The sequence below is a fragment of the Anabrus simplex genome, chromosome 2 (assembly GCF_040414725.1).
Source record: "Anabrus simplex isolate iqAnaSimp1 chromosome 2, ASM4041472v1, whole genome shotgun sequence".
NCBI lineage: Eukaryota > Metazoa > Arthropoda > Insecta > Orthoptera > Tettigoniidae > Anabrus > Anabrus simplex.
In genome coordinates this window covers 616,785,921-616,811,856 of record NC_090266.1, presented here as the reverse complement: position 1 = coordinate 616,811,856, position 25,936 = coordinate 616,785,921, and the positions used below count along the sequence as shown (strand labels likewise).

The window sequence follows — 25,936 nt, the reverse complement described above, 5'->3', positions numbered from 1 at the left end:
AATGTCTTCTACTGGTTGTTTGTGATGCCGATTTGTTCAACTATCTGCACCAACTCCACTGGCACAAAAGTTTCTGAAAAGTCAATGATTTTCGGGTTGTCATCAAACACTACTTGGCCCTCAGAGCCTGCCACAGTTACCTGAAACTCTGGTGAAGAAAAGTAATCCATCCGCCACGAAATTAGCGAAAAATAGCTTTTGTACTCACCGTGTTTTTTTCTTTCGTTTAGAAGGAGGCTCTGTTTCTCTCTCATATACAATATTTTCGGCATTCTCTCTATCACTCTCACTTTCAAAACCACTCAAAAATTCCTTAAAATGATTATCTCCATCATCATTTTCCGCTGTGGTTAATAACTGAAAGATTCTGTGATCTGAAATAACATCGCTGAAAGAGCAACTAAATTGTTGTTCCGCCATGTTTGTTTACATCACAGATGAACTCCACAGACGTCTACAAAAAGCTCTGTAAGTTACTCCCCGAAGCTATAATCTCTGATTAATTAGTTCTACATAATGCCCAACAGATGGCAGAACGTCAAAGATCAAATACGCACTCGAAAGTGAACTGGGAAACTCAAAAAATTTAATTTCTCGCGCACCATCTATAGACGGGCGTAGCACTCATCGGGTTAAGAAACATAATATGAAAATAGTATTCAGAACTACCACCACCAATGCTAAGCTAATTTTCAATACCCACAATAATAATAATAATAATAATAATAATAATAATAATAATAATAATAATAATAATAAAGACATGAATACCGGAGTTTATATACATAAACTAGAGTGCCAAATATGTAATTCCTCTTACACTGGACAAACCGGCCAAAACTTTATTACAAGATATACAGAACACTGTAATGCTTCTTCTTCTTCTTCTTTTCTTCATGGAGCCTCTAAATATTAGTTTCTAATTAGAGTTGACCTCTAAGATCTTTTGCTACCATGTTTCTCCCTCATTCCCACCTAGATATACCTGCACCCTTCACAAAGCTGCAGGTTGTTCTTATTGGGTCTTCTTGGATTTTCTTTCCCCCTTCACTTGGTAGTCCTAGAGTGGAGAGTCTGATTCTACCCAGCGTCTCACATTTGAAAAGTATGTGTTCAGCTGATTCCTCTGTTTCATTGCATTTCCTACACACCTTGTCTCTTACTACTACAATTCTATGTAGGTGTTTTTATCAGATGGTAGTGTCCTGTCTACAGTCCTACTACCCATCTTATATTTTCTCTGTTGCGTTTCAACAGTTCTTTAGTATGCTTTTTGTTTGGTCCTTTTATCAGTTCCTTTGCAAGCCTGCATCCTGGAGTATTTTTCCAGTTCTCCATTTGTTTCTTTTGTACCCATTTTCCTACGTAGTGTCGGGCTTGTCCATAGGAAATCCCGCATACAGCTTCTGGGCCTACAAAATATGTTTCTGCCCCTTTCCTGGCCAGTTTATCTGCCTTTACATTTCCTTCTATACCTGCATGCCCTGGTACCATATTATTTTGACTATGGTGTACTTTGAGAGCTTCAAGAGAAGTGAAAGGCAATACCAGACAATTCTGGATATTATCCGGACTGTTTCTAGTGCCTTAATGGCCGCTTGGATGTCCGAAAAAATGAAAATGTTCTTATTCCTATAGTTCATTTTCAGATTTTCTTCAAGACATTGTGATAGCTATCACTTCAGCTTGAAAGACTGTAGTGTGTTTGCCCTGGCTCATCTGGATTGATCTCTCAGGTCTTCCCCCGTTGATCCCTCCTCCTGTGCCATCCACAGTCTTTGAGCCATCAGTTCACCACACTATATCTTCTTTTTCAGTATTCCATTTGTTGATATCCCAGTCTTCCTTTTTTATTATCTGGGTCCCAAACGGTTTTTCAAAGTTGTACTTTGGTATCATATGATCAGAAGGCATGTGTAGAACTTCCTCTGTTATTATTCTCTTAATTTTACAGTGTCCTAGATTGGGTCTTTGTGCATTCCAGCACTCTGATTGTGCCAATCTATATGAACTCATTCTAGCCTGTCCTTTTATGAAATTGCATAGCGATGGGAGGTCTAGTAAAATATTCAAGGCTTCTGTCGGCATAGTTCTCATAGCCCCAGTTATGGCTATGCATGCCATTCTCTATAGGCTATCCAATCTACTGCTGATTTTTCCTTGACTTACTTTCTGCCACCAGATGATTGCAGCATACGCTATCAACGATCTAATGATCATTGTGTATATCCACATTACCACTGATGGTCTTAGGCCCCATCTCTTCCGGATGGCTCTTTTACATGCATACAGCAGGTTCTTGGCCTGGGTTATGTTCCTTTCTATATATGGATTCCAGGTTAGATTTTTATCTAACACTACCCTTAGGTGCAGTGCCTGTTCTTCCATATATATATATATATATATATCTTGTCCAAACAGCTTCAGTGATCTCTTTCCCTCTAATTTTCTCCTTCTTGTAAAAGGGACCAGAGTTATCTTGTTCGGGTTGACTGATAGTTGTTCTTCCCGACAGCAGGTCTCCACAAGGTTAAGTGATCTTTGCATGAGGTCCTGGATAACACTCACCACCTTACCTCGTACCACAATCACTAGATCATCTGCGTATCCTACACTGTAATGCTAAAAAAACACAATTTTTTTTTGGCTATGAGTGAGCACCATGAAATTACTAATCATAAATACACTGCAATAGAACAAGATCTATCAATTTTAAGACTTGAACAAAAGGGCCCATTGCTGAATATGCTAGAGAACAACATCAACCAATTCAAGAAACCATCCTGTAATTTAAATGAAATTAATGAAAAAAGAAACATTATTAGAAAACTTCATCCCGATTATTTGTAAAGAATACCAAAATAAACTCCGACCACAACATGCCAGGCTAAAACCTCCTTCCACACACAATTCCCCTCCTATCAATACTCCCCACCAGCTTCCCCAACATACCCCACCTCTCCCCGCAATACCATCCTATACGGTCATCAGAAACAACATCTCGCTTGTCAAAACACGTTCAATGACAGAAGAACATTGCAACAAGCAGGTTCTGGATGGATAAATGGGACATGTAAGTTTTTGTTATTCATTTCAATTACGCATACATAACATATCTCCTTTTCCTACTTATACAGGGTTATCCTAAATGATTGTCGGGGTTTCGTGAATTTTTTTTTGAAAACGTGGAAAACGTACCATTTTTATTGTTGCATTAACGGTCAGACAAACTCTCCAAGTTCTGCTTTGCATCAACTGTAGTACATAAGTTACCACCAGATGGCAGTAATAGCAGTGTTTAACAAAATGGCAGTTAGCGATAAGGAGAAACCTTTTTGTACTCTTCAATTTCATCAACACCAATCCGTTACCAGAGTCCAGCGCCATTTTTGGACAAAATACGGGAAGGAGCCTCTTTCCGACAACTATATTCGGAGATGGTATGCACAATTTGTGGATAACCTTTTTGTACTCTTGAATTTCATCAACACCAATCCGTTACCAGAGTCCAGCGCCATTTTTGGACAAAATACGGGAAGGAGCCTCTTTCCGACAACTATATTCGGAGATGGTATGCACAATTTGTGGATACAGGTTGTTTGTGCAAAGGGAAAAGCAGTGGGCGTCCCGCTGTGTCAGAAGCGGATGTGAATCGAATTAGGGGCGTTTATCTCCGTAGTCCTAAGAAATCAATGAGATGTAGCAGGGAACTGCAAGTTCCTCAAACCACAGTATGGCGTGTGTTACGAATGTGCCTAAAGTTAAAACCATATCACCTACAATTGCATCAAGGACTCCCACAATGATGGAAGGGACGGAAGGTGATCTGATGCTCTTACCCTTTCCACCACGTTCACCAGATCTTACACCATGTGATTTCTTCCTGTGGGGATATGTTAAAGATCAGGTATTTGTTCCTCCTCTACCGGTGGATATTCAGGAAGTGAAGCAGTGCATCCAAGCCGCCTTTGAAAGCATCACCGCTGCTATGTTGACTCGTGTGGGAAGAGATGGACTATCAAGTAGATGTGTGTAGAGTGGCCATTTTTGGACAAAATACGGGAAGGAGCCTCTTTCTTGACTGATAGTTGTTCTTCCCGACAGCAGGTCTCCACAAGGTTAAGTGATCTTTGCATGAGGTCCTGGATAACACTCACCACCTTACCTCGTACCACAATCACTAGATCATCTGCGTATCCTACACTGTAATGCTAAAAAAACACAATTTTTTTTTGGCTATGAGTGAGCACCATGAAATTACTAATCATAAATACACTGCAATAGAACAAGATCTACCACTGAATGTTTGGTTAATGTACACAAGGCACACATATCGAGCATTTGTACTGTATGTCAAAATAACTTTATGATTTACAGTACACAATAAAACAAGATTCATATTCCTGCGTCAATTGCACTGTGAGTTATGAATTTTTGTTACCCCGACAATCATTTTGAGTAACCCTGTATATTACCAGTTCAAACATAGATTACACTGATACTCTAATTGACGGAACTCAACCAATATGAATAACATATAACAAGAATGTAATATACCACTTACCTCATAAACGTTAGTAGGTATACAACAAATGGAATGGAACAAGTTAAAATGGATTCAACTCACTATTGAGGAACTTTAGATATTTTAACCATATGGCAAGATTTTAAATTAGGACAAGAGATTGTATCTCAAGATACACTTGAATTATGTTTTATTTATGTATAATTAGAACTCAATATAAGACCTAATGTACCAAATGTCAAATATTTTAACCACTAAACCACTGAATGTAACACATGTATTCTAAGGTTCAAATCCACTGAAGATGACTCTAAAAATGAGTCGAAACATGTTTGGTTAATGTGAAAACGACACATTTATAGATGAAGTTATACTATAATGTACTGAACATGAGGATTTATTAAACATCTATATTCTACAACACGTCATGGTGGGCGCTCGTGAACATAGAGTGAACAACAGTGATTTATTTGAAGTATTACATGGCGATTCATTGATGACAGTGATACTGATCTGATAAGGGAGAGGCCACTATGGGGAAAAGATTGGATTGAGAAATGAAACCAGGTGGTACTGTGAAATTTGTAATGTTGGTCTGTGTGTGCCACAATGTTTTAATAATAATAATAATAATAATAATAATAATAATAATAATAATAATAATAATAATAATAATAATGTCCCGGGCATGACGTTAAACTGCGTCCACAAACCGAGTGACCACCGGTATAAGTGGTCCTCCTCTACCAAGTGCCAATGGCCTCTTCGGAGGGTGGATGAGCGGGTAGAGGTTCAGGGCACTCTCTTGCCCTTGGGGTGGGAAACTGCCCCTAAAGGCGGAAGAGCCACTAGATGGCCAACGGCATAGGATAATAATAAATCCAGTAGCGTCTGTACTCCGAGTTGGAGCGGCTGCCTCAGAAAACCTTCAGGAACTCACCCACCTGATTGTAGTCCGATCCCTTGGGATCAACCCAATCGCTTGAGAACAAGCACACCATGATTCGTGCAAGTAAGAACAACATTACTCCAGGTGGTAACCAATCCACCCGCCAACTGTAAACAAAGGCGGCAACCGGCCACTCGGATTCTGGAGGAGCCGGGCTGACAAGAAAGAGAGAGTCGGAGCTCTCCGGCAAACTTCCCACTAAAACGCCCTTCTACATCGGCACGCTAAACGTAAACACACTCCTACAAGTAGGATAACTTCTCAGATTAACATCAGAATTAGATCAGCAAAAAATCCAGCTACTCGCCGTACAAGAGACCAGACTCACTGAGTCGGAGACGTCAGAATATGGTAACTACCGCATTTTCAAGAGCAAAACTACACGAACGGTAGGAAAAGCCACACCAATGTTAGGCATGGCCTTTTTCGTACACAAAAAGATCGTGAACTCCGTAGAAGAGATCATACCCATAAACAACAGACTAATGACCTTACGACTTCGCTGTGCAAATCGCCACTACACCTTTGTAAATGCCCACGCACCCACCAACGACTGCAAAGATCAGAAACAAACAGAAAACTTCTGGAACAAACTTGAAACCACACTCATCAAAATACCTGAAAAAGACACCATCATTCTCCTCAGCGATTTCAACGGTAGAATTGGTAAAGAAAAGTGCTACAGAAAAACCGCAGGAAGATTCTCAGCACACGAAAAGACCAACAAAAATGGCAAATGCCTCATCGAGCTCTGTCAACAACACGACCTGAAAATCATGTCAACATCCCTACGGAAAAATCCCAATAAGCTCTTCACATGGGAATCACCCAACACCTGCTGCGGCAAACACCAGATCGATCATGTCTCCATCTCCTTCCCAGCACAAAAAGAAGTACACAACGTTCAAGTCCGCAGAGGAGCCAACATTGACTCTGACCATCATCTAACAAGAATCAAAGTGAAATATACCCCAAAATGCTTCTACCAGAAATCCAAGGCAAACAAAAAATTGGACACAGCACAAATAAAAACATATCTCAGGGAAACATGGGGAAAAATCCCAGCCAAAACTTGGAACGAATTCCACGAAAAAATCATGAAGAGTGCATCAGAGCAAATCCCACTACAGAAAAAGAGCAGATACCCGTTTTGGAACACCAAATGTGACCAAGCCATATTGAATAGAAAAAACGCATACCAGAAGTTCATCAGCAACCGTACACCTGAAAACGAAGAAAAATTCCGCGAAGTCCGCAGACAGACCTCTAAACTCATCAGACAAACCAAGAGGAAATACCTGGAGGACCAACTGAAGTCGGCCGAACAGGACTTCCGCAACTACAACACCAGAGATTTTTACAGTGTCTTCCGCAACAGATTAAATGGGTACACGCCCAAGAACCTCTGCTTCAGAAAACGAAACGGAAAATTGGCACTCACAGATGACGAAAACACCAAGGAACTCGCAAGATACTTCGAGTCACTACTCAACTGCCCAGAACCAACGGAGAGGTTTCCACTTAAACCCCACCCGAACCCAAACCCAGACTCATCCCCACCTACACAAGAGGAAATACACCGACACATACAACGACTGAAAAACAACAAGGCATCCGGAGACGACGGCATCATAGCAGAGCTTCTTAAACATCTAGGAAAGAATTCTCTCCAAGAACTCACACAAATCATACAAGAAATTTGGACAACGGAAAAACTACCAGAAAATTAGACAAACGCCCTCCTCGTTCCACTTCACAAAAAAGGTGACCGAACAGATGTGAACAATTACAGGGGAATTTCCCTGGTGCAAGTCACATACAAAATCCTCTCTGCAGTCCTCCTCCAAAGAACACAGGAACAACTAGAACCACTCATAGGCGAATACCAAGCGGGCTTCAGGCCCCACAGATCCTGTGCAGAACAGATACTCAACCTGAAAACCATCTTGAAACTACGACACACAAGAAAACAACCCACAATCTGCACCTTCGTGGACTTCCAGAAAGCATACGACTCCATTGACCGGCAATCTCCCTTCCAAACACTCGAGTGTGTACGGACTGGACAACAAGACTCAAAAAATCATCAGACTAACTCTCACCAACACAACCTCCCAAGTAAAATTCATGGGAAATATATATGAAAAATTTCAGATAAAAACCGGTGTCCGATAAGGAGATGGACTTTCCCCACTACTCTTTAACATAGCCCTGGACAAAATCATGAGAGAATGGGAACAAGCTCTAAAAGCTCAAGGAAATTGGCAACCATTAAGTATGACAAGAAGACATGTAAAAATCTCCTGTCTCGCTTTCGCAGATGATCTCGCGGTCCTTGCAACAAACGAACAACAGGCAATCAGCCAAATCGAAACTCTCAAGAAATGCTCAGAAAAATTCGGCCTACAAATCTCCTTCTCAAAAACCAAGGTCATGTGCAACCACTGCAGCCTCCAGAATTTGAACACGAAATTTGGCACAATCAAAAAAGTAAGTGAGTTCCGATATCTCGGAGAAATTATAGTACCAACAGGAAAAGAACAGAAGGCCCTCGAGGTCCGCATCCAGAAAATGAAGAGAGCCCTCGGCCGAACGCAAAACATTTACAACAAAAAATGCCTTTCAATCTTCACCAAAATTCGACATTACAACACTGTGATCAAACCTGAAATACTATACGCGAGTGAAACACTGGATGTCCACAGGAAAACAGTACTCGAAGACATCCTGAAAGAGGAACGTAAAATCATCAGAAAAATTCTCGGCCCAAAACTGACTGACGAAGGATATAGACTGCAATCTCGTACAAAAACCGAGGAGCTCTCAAACCTTGCGGCCGACATCAGAAAACGACGCCTGAAATTTTACGGACACATCTAACGCCTTCCAGAAAACAGACTGACAAGAATCTTACTTGAGGCAACAGAAAACATCAAAACAAATAGGTGGACAACAGAAATCCGCCAAGACCTGGAAAAATCAGGAATCAAAGTGGCCGACATCGCTAACCGAACCTGCTACAGAACGAAAATCAACAAGTGGGAAGTAGAGTCAGAGAGAAACCACAAGAAGAAGACAGGAGCTAAGTGGACAGAAGAACGAAGAACCACGATGAGAGAAAAACTGAAGGCTGCCTGGCAAAGAAGGAAATGCACAACTTCTAAGTGAGCTTTGCGTGATCAGTTTTCTGGTCTTTTTCGCATCTAATAATAATAATAATAATAATAATAATAATAATAATAATAATAATAATAATAATAATAATAATAATAATAATAATAATGAAGCCCTAAAAAATCTTAAAGAACAACAAAGCCAGTGGAGAAACTCAATATCAGCAGAAATGTTGAAATGGGCTGAACTGGAAATCCTGGACAACCTGCACTACATTTTCCAGCAAATATGGGAGACAGAAAAGCTGCCAGACAAATGGAAAACAGCACTGATCTTCCCACCCCACAACAACGGGAACAAACAAGGTGTTGACACCTACAGATGCATGTCGCTACTCCCAGTTGCTTACAAAATCCTCTCCGGGATACTTCTGAACAAAATATAAGGAATCCTAGATAAGCAACTTGGAGAAGAATACCATGGTGGGTTCCGCAAAAGGCCGCTCCTGTGCTGAACAAATCCTAAATTTGAAATTGATAATTTGCCACAGAGTGGTGAACGGCAAAAATATAGTGGTTTCCTTCATCGACTTCAAAAACCATTTGACTCAGTGGATAGAAAGACCCTAGATAAGATCAGAGAATTTGGGATCAAAACCATACTGGCAAACATTACCAGAGAAACCTTAACAGGCACATTTTCTAAGGTGAAATTCATGGGAGAATTGTCTCAGTTATTTCAAAGTAAGACAGGTGCGCAACAGGGTGATAGATTATCACCACTATTATTCAACTGTGTCCTGGAGAAGATTGTGAGAATTTGGAATTCCAAAATTGAAAATCAAGGGATGACCCCAATCTGCCTAGGAAGAAAATCGGGAGGAATCAAAGTCAACTGCTTTGCTTTCGCTGATGATTGCGCAATACTTTCAGAACACCTAGAGAAAGCGGCCATACAGATCAACTTCCTAGAAAAGGTCGCTAGCAAGACAGGACTTAGGATCTCGAAAGAGAATACCAAGTTCATGATGAACGACAAACATGGACCACAATTCCTTGAAACAGAGACTGGACAGATTCAGTGGGTTAAAAAGTTCAAAGACCTTGGTGAAATCATACAAAAGAATGGACTCGAGAAAGCTGCTGTAGACGATCGTATCTCAAAAATGGAGTGCTTATAGACTGACTAAAAACATCTAACAAGAAATGCATCTCATGGAATGCCAAAATAGGCATTACAACACTGTAGTAAATACAGAATGTCTGTATGCCAGCGAATGCCTCTCGATGAATTACAAATTGGAGAAGCTGGAGATTCTAGAAAAAAAGAATAATACGGAAAATCTTGGGCCCAATCCAGACTGAAACTGGCTGGAAACCTTGGAACAACAATGAAGTCTACAAAAATGTGTAGAACATTTCAATAATAAATAATAATGTTATTGGCTTTACGTCCCACTAACTACTTTTATGGTTTTCGGAGACGTCGAGGTGCCAGAATTTAGTCCTGCAGGAGTTCTTTTACGTGCCAGTAAATCTACCTATACGAGGCTGACGTATTTGAGCACCTTCAAATACCACCACACTGAACCAGGATCGAACCTGCCAAGTTGGGGTCAGAAGGTCAGTGCCTCAATCATATGAGCCACTCAGCCTGGCAGGAGAAAATTTATTAGACCGTGTAAAAGAGGTGGTTATCATTTCTCAGACATTTGTACAGAATGGACAAAACCAGACTAACCAAAAAGTTACTCGACCACCAGAGGAACAAGAGGACAATGACAGCATGGATTAAGAAAGTTCGTAAAGATCTAGAGAAGTCCAACATGCCGGAAGTTCAGGTGTTAGACAGGAAAAAATTTTGAACCATGATTCAAAATCTGGAAGGGTTTCAAGCTGAAAGAACTAGAAAGACGGGAAGAGCTTGGATGGATGAATAGGAGAAACAGCATAGCACCCATATGAAGGAGTTCTGGAGGGCAAAGAAACTTTGAAGAAAAAAATGAAATTGTAGTGTGATCCTCAGTAGTCGATTCAAAAAAAAAAAAAAAAAAAAGTTATTTGCTTTTATATCCCACTAACTACTTATATGCTTTTGGGAGACACTGAGGTGCTGGAATTTAGGTCCGCAGAAGTTCTTTTACGTGCCAGTAAATCTAGCAACACGAGCCTGACGTACGTGAGCACCTTCAAATACCATCGGACTGAGCCAGGATCGACCTGCCAAGTTGGGGGTCAGAAAGCCAACGCCTCAACCGTCTGAGCCAATCAACGTGGCATCACCTATTTCAACTTGACCCCAAAAGTTTGAGACACCCTGTACAAGGTAGGGTAAGGCTCATATATTCGATGTCACATGTGTCCTTCAAGATCACTCGCTATGAAGCACCTTGGGGTTCTCTCTCCAAACACTGCCATAGACCTGTTTACAAGGCAAAGGCACTAAGGAAATGGACTTTTTTTTCATCCATGATTCACATACAATCTTCAACAACCGATCACCGTAATTATGGACATAAAAGATTAGGCTTTTCAATTTTGCTGACACAACGGTACTGATGCCTTTTGTCATTCTGAGAACACACTGCTTATCAATTTACACCCACATGTGATGTCGTATGAATTCTTTTCACTCTGATCTGTTTCTGCACTTCACAGCTGTTATCGTCTCTTCTCAAGTGTCTTTGCTAATTCCTTGTATCATCCAAATATTGTTAACCCAACACCACCAATATTCATCAGCATGTAGCAATTGCATGTAGCAATTGGATCCACTACATGGTTCCCGTCTCCATTTCCTTCGGTCATGGGTCATGCCAGAGTATATATTTACTGCACTAGAATGGACATCTATACTAAATCCTTGGAAATGCTTAAGATTTACACACTTATCAAGTACAAAGGTAACTTTCAGAGTATCCCCCATATCCTCCAGTCATGTCTCTGGTTGATTTTCTGCAATTAAAATTAGTTTTAAAATTTTTGACTTCAAAGTATTCCTAAAAATCACTAAAATACATATAAAGAGTTGTTACCAGGAATATTTGCACTTACTGGCAGAATTTATTGTCAAAAAACAACCAAACTTTGAAGAAAATTTTATATGAGTTACATATGTGTACAATGAACCAATTCTGGGAATCTATGTATTATAAAAGAAAGATATCAGAAGATGCTTTGAAATTTTAGGTCTGAAGGATGTACTGGTTAGAATCCTGAGGGAAGTTTGATTGACCCACTCTCACTCACTATGGCACTGTAAAGCAAACTCAGGTTGCGTAACTTGTGGGTCATCATTTTTTCTTTGGAGGATGTGTACAATGAAAACTGAGTTAGTATCCATTGAATGATACCCAAGAGTGATCAAAAAGTTATTGTGAATAACTTCTACAAACACTTTCACAGTACCTTCGGTACTAAATATACATCATCCTTACCGTTCACTGTATGGGCGAAGAGTTCTTCAGGGGTCTCACCAAAGAAAGGCACACAACCAATTAGAAACTCATATAATATAATTCCCATTGACCACCAATCAACAGGTTTACCATATCCTTGTCTGGAAAAGAGAAACATTGTTCCATCAGCATACTTAAATGAACATCAAATTTTTATAGTGTTACAAGAACTTATATACTAATATCATTACTGGTAATCACAAAAGCAATAAACAGACTGGCACCTTAACACTTAAACATTCAAATAATCAATGGGAAAGCTACCAGTAATATTTCCTATTATATCGTCCCTGGAAAGGCAAAGAATCATAAGTGACAAAATATGAATTTGTACAGGAGTTGATAAAAACGATTAGTGAGTCGAATACTTACACTTTCGGCAGTTTCAGTTTTTATTCTACTCCAGAAATGAATTTTTCACCTTACTGTCCTATTAAGTTACGTATTTATTCAATCGTAGTGAAACAGAACTTATTTTAAAGTTATGAATGTCGTTTACGGTTGTTTGCTGGTTGTTGATGAGTGCATTGTTTAACAAAGTGGTCCTCTTATGGTAGCTTCTGTAGTGCTTACAATATTTTGGAGGGATTGGTTGGAAGGAATGTAAGCCATGTGATAAGAGATTTTCTTAAATGACTGTACTGCATTAAGAAATGTAGATAAAAAACAATGTACAATATTTAGAAAGGAATATTCTTATCAGTTGTCATCTGGTTGTGGTGATAGATTACTGTGTTTGAAGTCATAAGTAAGGTTTATACACTCGTCTTGTGTCACCCTCTAATCTCCTTGTTGGATATCAGTCGTCAGAAGTATACTCAGTTTCTGCAGCAACTCACAATATTTACAAGATAACTACTGCCATGTCATGGCGTGTGGCCTCCAAAGAGGCCAGGTGCAGGTCCTCCAATGGATAGGCAACCACGATTAAAACTCTTCTGTTATTTGTAATCTTCTCTTTTACAATACTTCTCAAATTGATACAGACTCCTTGGAAACCAACGTCTCTCTTGACACACGTCATAATTTTAGATATTGATGGAGTTGTTTTCTGATGAATGTAAAATTCATGGTTTGTGTGCCAAAATCTTAAAAATCCATTACACGCTTTTTCCCTTTCCGCGTTTTACCTGGTGTACGAAATGAAGTTTCTTCAGACTCGTGCTGTCTCTGTTCTATAAACTACTTTTTTTTGCTACTTGTTTAATGTCATACTAACACATTGAGGGATTTTGGCAATGGAGGGATGGAAAAGGGCTAGGACTGGAAAGGTAGCGGCTGTGGCCTTAATTAAGGTACAGCCCCAGCATTTGCCTGGTGTGAAAGTGGGAAACCACGGAAAACCGTCTTGAGGATTGTCGACGGTAGGATTCGAACCCATTACCTCCCGAATGCAAACTCACAGCTGCACGTCTATAACCGCATGGCCAATTTGCTTGATTAAAATTCTTTTGACTGTCCTCTACAACACTTCTGTTGCATCTGCTATTTTTTATTGTACTTTCAAGATCTCCCTTCTTTACTGTTCTTGTATTTTATTCTTTCTGTCCTCAGCTTCCATATTCATAAAACTATGAACACTGAACAATCTCTTGTGTTTGTCCTTTTGTTGTTGCAAACTTCAGTTTGGAATTTTCAGTGGTATAATTCACTTCGGGCATGAACGGTAGGGATATGTACTGACAATAAACCGATCTGTTTAACTACTGACGATACTTTCTCAGTCCAGCAGCCCCTTCTCTTCCCTTCCCACCCCTCTTCAGCATTGCGCTAGTATACTAGCTGTATATACGCGATAGGTCTGCCAGCAAGCTTTGCCTTATGCTTCAAGTACCAAACTTGATTTGGGGCAGTTATAAAACTTGTACTACAGCAATGATGGACAACAGTCATGAACAATGAAACTGATGCATCTCACATTCCCTCCAGAATTAAAACTTGTTGCATATGATAATCTATACGCAAATTACAAGATTCTAACTCAGGCACTTAAGATGTAACGACCGGCAGTTACGATAACCTGGTGTTCTGTATATTACCAATGGTGGTTACGATAATTTTAGTTTTTAACCTGTAGATTCGTTTGACGCTTACGATGCTTTGCCAGCATGTGCAAAGGAGTCCGATAGATACTTTGCCTTTTCAGGGCCGATATGATCATTTTCAAATGGTAATTTTGGGGCTGATGACCTTTGATGTTAGGCCCCTTTAAACAACAAGCATCATCATCATCAAATGGTAATTTTTCCAACTAGACACTCAACATCTACAACTACTTCCTTACTATCGCTCTCTTTATTACCCCACTCTTGCCCTTAGACCTTTATTAACTCTTCAAAAACACTCAATCCACCAGTTTCATATATCTTTGTCAGAATCACGCATTCTGGAAAATTCACTGTAAAAAACCAATTCTTCCTCCAAATTTCACTTCCACCAGTTGCTTTGCCTGTTAACAGCAGTAAAACCCTCACAACCGGGCGAGTTGGCCGAGCGGTTAGAGGCACGCGGTTGTGAGCTAGCATCAGGGAAATTGTGGGTTCGAATCCCACTGTCGGCAGCCCTGAAGATGGTTTTCCGTGGTTTCCCATTTTCACACCAGGCAAATGCTGGGGCTGTACCTTAATTAAGGACAAGGCCACTTCCTTCCAACTCCTAGACTTTTCCTATCCCATCGTCGCCGTAAGACCTATCTGTGTCAGTGTGACGTAAAGCCACTAGCAAAAAACCCCCACAATGTAATACTGAAACCCTGAGCATCTGATCATAACATTCCTAATTATAAAAACAAAAGACCTTTCATACAGCCAAATTTTTTCAGAGGTTTGCATTTCTAGTTAAGTGAAGTTAATAATCTCTTGTTTACCCTTTTTTTTCAAAATATCTATGGAATTTTTTAACAGTATGGGTCCATAATAACATTCTTTTCACCATTTGTTTCACGTTGCACTGTCTCAAATAGGTCTTACGGTGATAATGGGATAGGACAGGGTGAGGACTGGGAGGGAAGAGACCATGGCTTTCTTTAAGGTACAGCCTCAGCATTTGCCTGGTGTGAAAATGGGAAAACCATGGTAAAACCATCTTCCGCGCTGTCGATATTGGCTAACAGCCACATGCCTCAAACCGCCATAGCCAACTTGCTTGGCCCGTAATAAGATTGATCTAGATTCAAGAAGATCAGCTATTCAAGTAAAACAAAGAATTCCAAGTAACTTTACGATTCAGAGCTCTTATTCACAAGGACTTAATTTTAGATATTTCACATTATACATACACAGCATTTTAAACCCTTGAAGTGCTATCATCACGCTACAAGACGATTCGGAGCCCCGCTGAAGTGCTATCATCTCGCAATGAGACTATTTGTAAAATCGATGTAACAATGCTAATAATTACCCAAATTACCGAATACCTCATACTTCATATAGTTTCTAAATTCTCTATCTAGTAGGCACAGAAAGTTGGTCTTTGGTTGGGGAAGAAAAGCAGTGAGAGGCGATCTTGTCAGCTGTGAACTGCTCTTTGTTTATGTCTGCTCAAACTGCGCAGTTGTTTAGAGCGTTTGAAGGTTATTGTTTGCAAGCCAATTTGTGATGATTGAAGTGCTAAGTGGATGAAGGAGGTATGCTACAATTTTGAACAATGTGAGCTTTTATCATGAATTAAGGTTGTATGTGTTAGGCTAACTTATGACCATCACTCTAACTCTCCCTGATGCTCAGGAACATTTCTTGTTGATGAAGGAGGTATATCACAGATAAAACTCTATTCTATAGGAGAAGGAGGTAAGAAGCACTTATATGTACATGCCTCCTCCTTCAATTGGAATGTTGACAAGACCTGTAACATAACCCCTTCATTCATCAAACAGCTGTTCAACAAGTGCGAAAGACATGGTGAGAGGTTTTGTTTACTAGTGCTCTTTTACCGCGTTATTTTTACAGAGAAAACAATACGGTATTCAGTGTTTGCCATGGATTCTAGAGGACAGTTAACGGTGAAGCTAGGTTTAGAGTCTATCAGCAGTGTAAAGCAGTGACATTGGTAACCATAAAAAATCTTGCAAATCAGTCAACAGGAAATGCTAACCTAAAAGAAGAGATATCCCGACCTATGCCTACAACATCTGGAACTGTGCTGAAAGATGGAAATAAAAACAACCATGATGTAAAAATGGGTACGTGCTATTATTTTAGTACTGTTTTACGACTCCACATTTTATAGATCTCATTTCTATTAGATTTTCTGTATATAATTAGGCTGCCTGAAACGTACATAACCTACATAAGTTTTGACTATGCACAGTCCTATGAGTTACGATAAAACTTAACAGTTTTTTTTTTTTTTTTTTCAGTGATTGGAGTAGGGAGTGACTCAGAAAGCAGTGTTTTATTTGTTGACAATTCCAGTGAAGAATATCAGCCTGATTTTGAAGACTTAATTCTGACTGAGAATTGTTTGAAGAATTTAACCAGGTAAAACATAGACAAACTCAACAATAACAGTGTAGGCCAAGATAGTGATGATTTTGTAGGACCAAGTGATGAAGAAGAGGGCCAAATTAAGAGTAGACGGCACGTGAACAACTTGAACATAGAGATTACAGATCAACATTTACCAGCAAGCGAACATCTTAAGCCAGCAGGAATGCATGCAACATTTACCTAAGGTAGAAAGAAAGAAAATATTTTCTCGCAAGTTAAAACATTTGTAGAAAGAGACCAAGAAACCCTGATGAGTGGAAAAAACGTAAGGCTGCTATTGCTCAGCAACAGGGAGAAGCTTATCAATCTCACAAAGGTCAAATGATGTCAGCTATGACTATTGATAAAGACAATTTTAGTCCAGAAAAATGCCAATTAAAATGCAGTGAAAAATTTATGACTGATCATCGACAATCAATCTTATCTTTGTTCCACAACCTTGACATTAATGAAAAAAAAATGCATTTTTGCTCAGTTCCCTAAAAATAGCGCCCGTAAAATGAACTAGAAAAGGGGCCACAAAACAAAAGACGGCGTCAGTTAAGTGCTACCTTACTTCTGATGGTAAGCAAACAGTCGTATGCAAAAATGCATTTTCTTCACTGTACAAAATCAGTAAAAAGGAAGAAGATTGATTTACTTCAAAAATCCATGAAAGAAGGTAAATTTGCTCCTAGTCCAGACAGAAGAGGCCAGCACAACAACAGACCACACAAAATTCCTGAGAAAGTCAAAGATCACATTAAACAGCACATTGCTCAGTTTCCTGCTGAAGAATTGCATTATTCACGGACTTCGAACATTAATAAAAAACACCTCTCTCCGCTACTTTCAGTTCCCAAAATGCATAAACTTTACCTGGAAATGTGTACTGCTGAATATGTTGCTGGTATTTTTCATGTTAAAGAATGTCATCATCATCATCATCATCATTTCCCCTTTTCCATCTCCTGTTGGGTCGAGGTATTTATGGCACTTCTCCATCTTCTTTTTTCCTTCCACCATTCCTCTTCCATAATCTCGTCCCAGTCTAAATTTAGTCTTCTTATGCCGCTCTTCATTGATTTAATCCACCTTGTTCTAGGTCTTCCTGTTGCTCTTGCACTTTGTCTCCAGCATCTGTCTTGGAATTCTATTCTTCTCCATCCTCTTTACATGTCCAAACCACCTTAATTTACATCCTCATTTCTCAACTGTCTTAAAGAACGTACCTATCGCAATGTGTTCGACTCCGACTTCAATCTCTCTTTTTGTCATCCGAAAAGTGACACCTGCAGCACCTGAGATGCAAAAGCATCCGGTGAAGAGCATGTTTAAAATTACCATTCAGCCTTTGATTTATTAAAATCTGATAGAGATCTCTACCAGTATCTAATACACAAAGGTCAATTCAAGGTAATGAACACAAGTTTCCTGAAGTAGGTGATTCCTACCTTGATTCTGATAGAGACTTCGGTCATATAGAAAAGAACTTACGGAAACATCAGATTATTTTCTCTCCCGAGGAGTATCGATGAGTTATTGCTATATCACACAAGGAAAAATATGGTCATAGATATGACACAACATTTCAGAGAAACTGAAACTATAAACAGGAAACTGAAACTGTACAACAGAAAGTATGATGTTGTCAAGAACCCTGTGATCTTGAAGAGATAATTTTAAATGGTTATGTGTGGAGGAGTAAGGCTATTACCTTTTTAGAACCTGCTAAGATGACTTCTCTCCATTCAGAAAAGTTAATATCTTTTTTTTTCTTTTTTGCTAGTGGCTTTACGTCGCACCGACACAGATAGATCTTTGGCAACGATGGGATAGGAAAGGCCTAGGAGTTGGAAGGAAGCGGCCGTGGTCTTAATTAAGGTACAGCCCCAGCATTTGCCTGGTGTGAAAATGGGAAACCATGGAAAACCATCTTCAGGGCTGCCGATAGTGGGATTCGAACCCACTATCTCCCGGATACAAGCTAACAGCTGCGCGCCTCTAACCGCAGGACCAACTCGCCCGGTAAGTTAATATTTTCCAATCTCAGAAAGACACACCAAAACTCAACGCACCGATCTCTATCCCTGGGTTGGTTGCCAAGAGAGGTTTGCTACAGCAAGGCAAAATTGAAGATCTGAGGGACCAACTAAGGTATACATCATAGGTTATAAACTTCATGGTTCTGATAATAATTACAACTAAGGTATATTCCTAGAGCCAGTGGTGGTACTTGTGAATCCTTAACGATTTTTCATGAAGAGAATAAGTTACAACCTGTAAAATACTTTTCCTGTAATATGAAACAATAAACTAGTGTCAAAAGCATTGTAATTCAAATGAACATACCTCTACCATGTGCCAAAAAGAGTTACTAAAACATCCACATATTTATGGAAGAACGAAGTATGTACATAAATAACTTGCAAAATATATAAAATACTAAAATAAATGAACATTTTCTATGGTAATAAAACAAACATACCTACAGCAATAACACTGTTAGTAAAAACAATAAAAAATATTTATGCAAAAAAAAAAAAAAAAAAAAAAAAAAAAAGTAAAAATCTAATAACTTTAGGAGCTAATATCTCAGAAGTAAGTTTTGGTCACATTCCTCCTTCATCCACTTGGCCTTTCAATTGTGTGATTGCTTTCTTCTTTCATCGATTTTGGCCAGCTGTGGACCATGTAAATAACTCCTCATGATTTTAATTTTCTTTGGCGCCAGTACTCCTTCATCCTCCTGCTTGCTGCTTCTTTCCTTTCAGCCGCCCATTGTTGTTTCTTCTTGGCCGCTGTTTCTGGCTCTAGGAAACCCGTAAATGTGTGTAACTTTTTTCTGAAGGTGATTCTATTGTGGATGTCTTGATGTGTGATGTTCATTTCTTGCAAATCCTTCTTCGTGTTAACAAACCATTTTTCATAACAGCTGCCTTTCCTATTGGGCTTAATGAAGTGGTTAAAGATTTTCTTAGCAAGTCTGTCATCAGACATTCTTGAAATATGTCCAAAAAATTTAACTCTTCACTTTCGAATGGCATCTGAAATCCTACTGCATGTTTTAGATATTTCTTTGTTACTGTGTAATCGATACGAGTCAGTACATTTCTTTGGACTGAGGATTTTTCTTAAAATCTTTCTTTCCTTCTTCTCAATTTCTTCAATGTCTTTCCTGGTTGTTCATTCCAGGCATTCTGAAGCATACAAGCACCCTGGTTGAATTACTGCCTGATAGTGGCGTAGTTTTGTCCTAATAGAGATCGCTTTCTTGTTGTATGTGTTTTTTGTAAGGTGGAATGCAAGCTCCATTTTTCTGGCTCTCTTGCAGTTTGCTTCTTTATCAAGCCCATTAGGTTGTATTATCTCACCAAGGTATTTAAATTTAACAACTTTATTTATCTTATCATTGTTTGTTGTTACTATGTATCTTGGGGCTTCTTTAATGTTGGTCATGAAATGTGTCTTTTCAAATGATATCTGCAGGCCGGTTTTCATTCTGTATCGATTTTATATTGGAGTTAATTTCTTATTGTCCGAAGAGCTTGATTAGATTACGGGGTTTGTTTTGTAAGTTCATTTGAATGTCCTTTAATTTAGTGTTTCTATTGTCACCTACTATTGTCATTTGTCTGCTAGTTTTGATTTTGTAAACATTTTTATTTTGTTAATTAATAGTTTGAGGGTGAGTATCATGAACCTTTTCTTCCCCACAACGTCATACCTTCCCACGGACCTCAATAGGGCTCCTTCCACGGTACTTTCCATAGTGTGCGTTTGTCAGACCTGTAAGTTATGTTTATTTTGATAAGTTTTTCTTTTTTTTGTGAAATATGTGCATAAGTAACCTCTTGTAGTTGCGTATCAAGATACTATTATTATTGAAAAATAGTGTGCTGTAATAATTGATAGTTTGTAACCAAGGGAATAAACAATATGCATAAATAGAAATCATCCTTAGCTAAGCGACGAACTGCTGAAGTTTTGATAAGAAAGAGATGGGGATCAGCTATTACCGAAAAGGAGTCTCCATTGAAGAAACCAGGGACAAAAGGTCATGAAATGTTATTGGAATCAGATTGTTCTCATTAGAAAAGTGTTGCATCAACTTCAACCCATTTAAGTTCTGCACCTATAGCAAACAATCATGACATGACAGGAACTGCAATCCCCATAACTAGACTCAGGAAAAGTTGCATTGTGAAAAACAAAATGCAGATGAATCATTTTCTGTTCTTTGGAGAAGAAGAGACAAGCTTCCAGAGTTACCAGTATTCGTACAGAAGCAGCTAAGAAAGAAAAGGAAGGAAAATCATACGGTTCTGATGACTTTTAGGTAATGAATCAGGAAGAAAATGTCAGTTGAACTCTGCTGTAATTTTCCTGCTAATTGTAATTTTACATTTAAATCCCATTTTCTCCCATAATATTCTGCCAAATGTAACAAAATTTGTATGATATACGTATCACAGCTATATAAGGAAACAAGCGTATGGAATTTTTTATTGCAGAATATTTTCAAGTGGTAGAGACTTTGAAGTCCAAAATTTTAGAACATAAAAATTACACAAACCTTAGTACGAAGTATCTCCTTATATGAATTATGTACATTGAAGAAACTGCAGGTCGTTCTTCTCGAGGCAGACTAACTTAAACGACACCAAATCTTGGAAGTTATAACGCACTACCATCTTATATTTTCAAAACTACCATTGACCCAGCGCTAAGAATACTTACTGCTCTGATATCTACCGTAGTTACTTTATGAGAAACAAAATAATATTCATCTCCTGCCACGTTACTATAACATACTGAATTAAAATGCCTAACGTTGATTCACAGTCTGGTGTCGCAAATTCCATGACCTATCTGTAATAAATGTTGTAAGTCGGCATTAGGAGTAAATATTCACATAGGAAATGCTCACCCTGAGAAAAGGAGAAATAAAATCATAACACAATATGCTAATAACACGAATGTTGGGGAATGCTTACAGTTGACCCCAATGGTCGCTGATAATGAAACTGAAAATAGTAATCCTATGAAGATTTGTGAGGATAGGATTTCAAACATCATGCAAAATGGTGATGCTAATCAGCTGGAATCTTTTACTTCTGAGGTTATGTAGTTCTTTGCAGATCAGGTTAATGAATTACCAGGCCCTCAACATCCTGCTGTTAGATATTACAAAAGTAGAAATTTACAAAATAATCGTAAATATGACCATAAAACCTCTAGTAACCCACAGCGGAGGTCTAAAAGGCAACGAGAGAAGAACAGAGAGCATTATGCCTACGAGGTAGTCCAATATAATTTCTATAATCAGAGGCAGAAAATTGCTCGCAAAATTTTGGACAAAACTAATAAGGCCCATTCTTGTAAAAACCCAATAACTACGATTTCGGATCATTTTGAAAAGACTTTTGGTACTGAAAATAACAACTCTCCTCTATCTCTTACGGAAAAAAGCACTGACTTACCTGCTGATATTAATAGTTCAGTAGACGATGTCCATAAGGCATTATACAACATTAAAGTTGACACCTCACCAGGCCCAGATAATATTACTGTTCGTGTATTACGGCACCTTAAGGCTACTAAATTTCTGAAGTTACTCGTCAACACGATGCTTCATTTCTCCTACGTACCTTCAAAACTCAAAATGACCAGAACAATTTTAATACATAAGGGTGGAGACATAAATGATATTAAAGAATGGAGACCTATAACCATATATTCAGTGATTAGGAGAATAACTGAACGAGTACTAGATATGAGACTGCGTCCATATGTCACACTAAGTCCTCACCAGCGTGGCTTCGTGCCATTACCTGGTACTCATGTCAACGCTTCCCTCGTGAATGGTTGCCTCCAGGATATGAAACGCAACAAAGAGGATTGTTGCGTCATTTTTTTGGATGTCACAAAAGCGTTTGACTCTACTGGACATGAACATATCAAACGATCTCTTCGACAATCTGGAATTTCTCCTAACTTGTGTAGGTTAATTGAAGCATTTCTTACAAAGAACACAGTTCAAGTGGAAGCTGATCATACAAAATCAAAACCCATCGAAATTAAGTGTGGCGTAGCTCAAGGGTCCCCTATCTCACCACTGCTGTTCAATTTAGCAATCAATACTGTAATACAAAATCTCACTGACCATGACATATCCCAATGTTATGGCTATATTTTATCTGATGATCTACCGCCGTTATCCTCAGTTGCTTTCGCAGATGATCTAGTCATGCTCAGCAAAACCGAAAATGATGCTACTACCTTGCTAAATTTGGTTGAAAGCAGCTTTGCAGAAATCGGTTTACATATCCATCCTCTTAAAAGCAAATCTATAATCCTGAAGAAAGGAAAATTTAACTGAAGGAAACGTCACTACAGTCAAAGGATCAATAATCCAATCGATAAAAACAAACAATGAACGAATCAAGTATTTAGGAATTTACTTCAACAATGAAATCTCTCTTGACAGACATAAACTAATAAGCACAATAACTTCTGACTTAAATAATCTGGTAAAAACAAAACTTCTAAAACCAGAGCAAAAGATCAAGATTATTAAAGAGTTTGTTTGGCCGGGTTTGATCTATCCTCTACAATGTGCCCTTCTGACACAACAATCAAACACTTTTCTTAAAGATCTGGACAAAATTATAAGAAGTTCTGTACAAGAAATAATGATGCTGCCTGATGATACTCCAAATTCGATGCTGTATAGTGCCAGAAAGGTCAGAGGGATGGGAATAATTTGCGCAGAATGGGAAGCTAATATACAGCATTACAATATTTGTAATCGCTTACTCCATATTCAGGACGTTCACCTACCATACGTAAGGAAGTTACCTGAAGAACAAGATATGGCACTCCACAGACTTGACATAAAAAAGGAAAGTCTCCCCCCAAAGATTGACGGAAGAAAACTACGCAAAATTATGAGAAATCGATCCTTTCAGTTGTGGTGTCAGCTACCACATAAAGGAAAAGGAGTAGTGTTATATTCAGACTGCCCGAAAGCAAACTCCTGGATGACTCTCAAATCACCTCTGTCCTCCTCTGAATACATAAATGCAGTGAAGATGACATGCAACCTCACCGCAGTCAGGTCGGTTCCCGGTAGGTCATTCAACACAACCCGACAAGACAGAAACCCTTGGACATGTGCTGGGATTCTGCCGGAGCACTGAACTAATGCACAACCACCACCACCGTGTAAGATTGTCGATTGCTCAAGGCTTGACACAGCATGGATGAGAGGTGCACGAGGAGGTTCACTGCGTCTCTACCGATGACTTTAATCGGAGGGCGGACATCGTAGCCATCAACAGAGAGGACATTAAAGCGATGGTCTTAGATCCCACCATTTGCTTTGAAAGGGACCTGGATCAGGCTCAGGATATGGACCTAGAAAAGCAAGCTATTTATGTTCCATGCTTGCTTTACCTTTCATCCAAGTATAAAATACCTATCGATCAGTGGATTGTCAGAGGCCCTCCCTAGTCAGACATCGAACTTCCTACAAAACTTGAAAGTTCCATTCTGCGAGTTAGAAAAAATAGTAATGCAGATGCTGAGGGACACTCTGCAAATCATTCACTTCCATCTGTACCTGAGAACGTGATTGACATTTCTCCCCCACTAACCCTGGGAAAATAGAAGATAACAGCTTCAACGATTAAATTTTCATTTCTTGATATTTTTAAACTCCATTGAAATTGAAACTGTATTCCAGATCCAAATGGTCACGCTCATTGGAAGACGGATAATTTATTTCTTTAATAAATCTCTCTCTCTATCTACCTAATTACAAATTTTCATTAACGTGTTAATTAAATTTCATGAAAAAAAATTGAATTAAATATTTCAAAAACAAATTACTTTGGAAAAACTATTAATTGTGTATGAAATAAATGTTCATGATATCTTTACTTTTATGAAAGTGACATTCCCACAAAGTTTCGTGAAAATCCATGCATTAGGTAAAAATATCTGTTTATCTCAGGAGTATCGCCTTAAGAACTATAGGAGAGTCACATTTGTATGTCACTGTGCAAAGGTGTTTGAGAAGATTCTGGAGAAGAGAATCAGAAGGAGGGTGGAAGAGAAGTTAAGGGAAGAGCAGTATGGCTTCAGATCAGGAAGGTCCACAGTAGATCTTATATTCGCAGTAAGACAACTACAAGAGCATCATGAGTGGGGTGAAGATCTACTGATGGCCTTCATGGACTTTGAAAAAGCATATGATCAAGTATACAGAAACAAGGCATGGGAATCTTTACAGAAAAAAGATGTCAAGAAGCAGACAACAGAGAGAGTGATGGAGATGTACCATGGGAGTTTCAGTTATGTGAAAGTAGGAGGAGAGAGAGCAGACAGGTTTGAACATGGAAGACAAGCAGGGGCATTCCTTAAAAGTGTCAGAAGCCTGGTTTAGAGCAAGGATGTCCCTCAGAGAAGCAAAAGAGTGATTTACAGGATGTACAATATACCTACTCTGACGTATGCAGCAGAAACTTGGGTAATGAGGCAGAGAGCCATGACTAGGATAGAGGCAAGTGAAATGAAATTTCTGAGAAGCAGAATAGGAGTGACAAGAATGGATAAGATTAGAAATGAGAAGGTTAGAGATATAGTACAAGGGCAGGTCAGAAAGTAACGCACAATATTTTTTTGCCCCTAAAAAGTTTAATATGTACCAAAACCAAACAATCACAAATGAACTTACATCATTGACCTACTTTTCTACATAGTCACCAAGTTTCTCAACACATTTCTCCCATCGTGGTACCAGTTTTGATATGCTCTGTTCGTAGAAGTCCATTTGGTTGGAGTATAGCCATCTGCGGACTGCTGATCTCACTTCCGCATCTGTCGCAAAGTGTTGGCCGGCCAGGAATTTCTTCATGGGACCAAACAGATGAAAATCTAATGGTGCCAAGCCCGAACTGTATGGTGGATGCTGGAGCACCTCCCACCCAAATTTGGCAAGTTTCTCACAAATAGGAGCAGCAACATGGGGACGGGCACTGTCATGAAGTTTGACACCGTCAGCATTAATTTTGCAGCATTTGTCATGAAGGGCACAACGCAACTTAACCAAAGTTTTAATGTAGGCTGCAGCATTCACAGTGGTCCCGTGTTCAGCAAAGTCCACCAATAACACAACAAACATGTCCCAGTACAATGTCACAAGCACTTTCCTAGCAGATTGAGTCATTTGAAATTTTTTTCGTACTGGGGAACCAGCATGTTTCCACTCCATACAGGCCTGCTTGGTTTTGGGCGTACAGTGGTACTACCACAATTCATCACCAGTGACGATTCCTTTCAGAAAGTCATGCCCTTCTGCGGCGTAACACGTTAAGTGATCCATGTTTGTCATCATTCGCTGGCCCTTGTGGTCGCCTTGT

The 25,936-nt window shown here is 39.1% G+C and overlaps 1 protein-coding gene across 2 annotated transcripts in view; it reads right to left on the bottom strand.

Annotated features, from left to right (window-relative positions):
- dop (microtubule-associated serine/threonine (MAST) protein kinase dop) overlaps positions 1–25,936 on the bottom strand; it is a 578,024-nt gene that overhangs the window by 263,358 nt on the left and 288,730 nt on the right. For both annotated transcript variants that reach the window (XM_067141035.2, XM_068226223.1), the window contains exon 15: positions 12,025–12,146. In XM_067141035.2, coding sequence (XP_066997136.2) covers positions 12,025–12,146 — 122 coding nt within the window. The remainder of the gene's footprint in view (positions 1–12,024; positions 12,147–25,936) is intronic.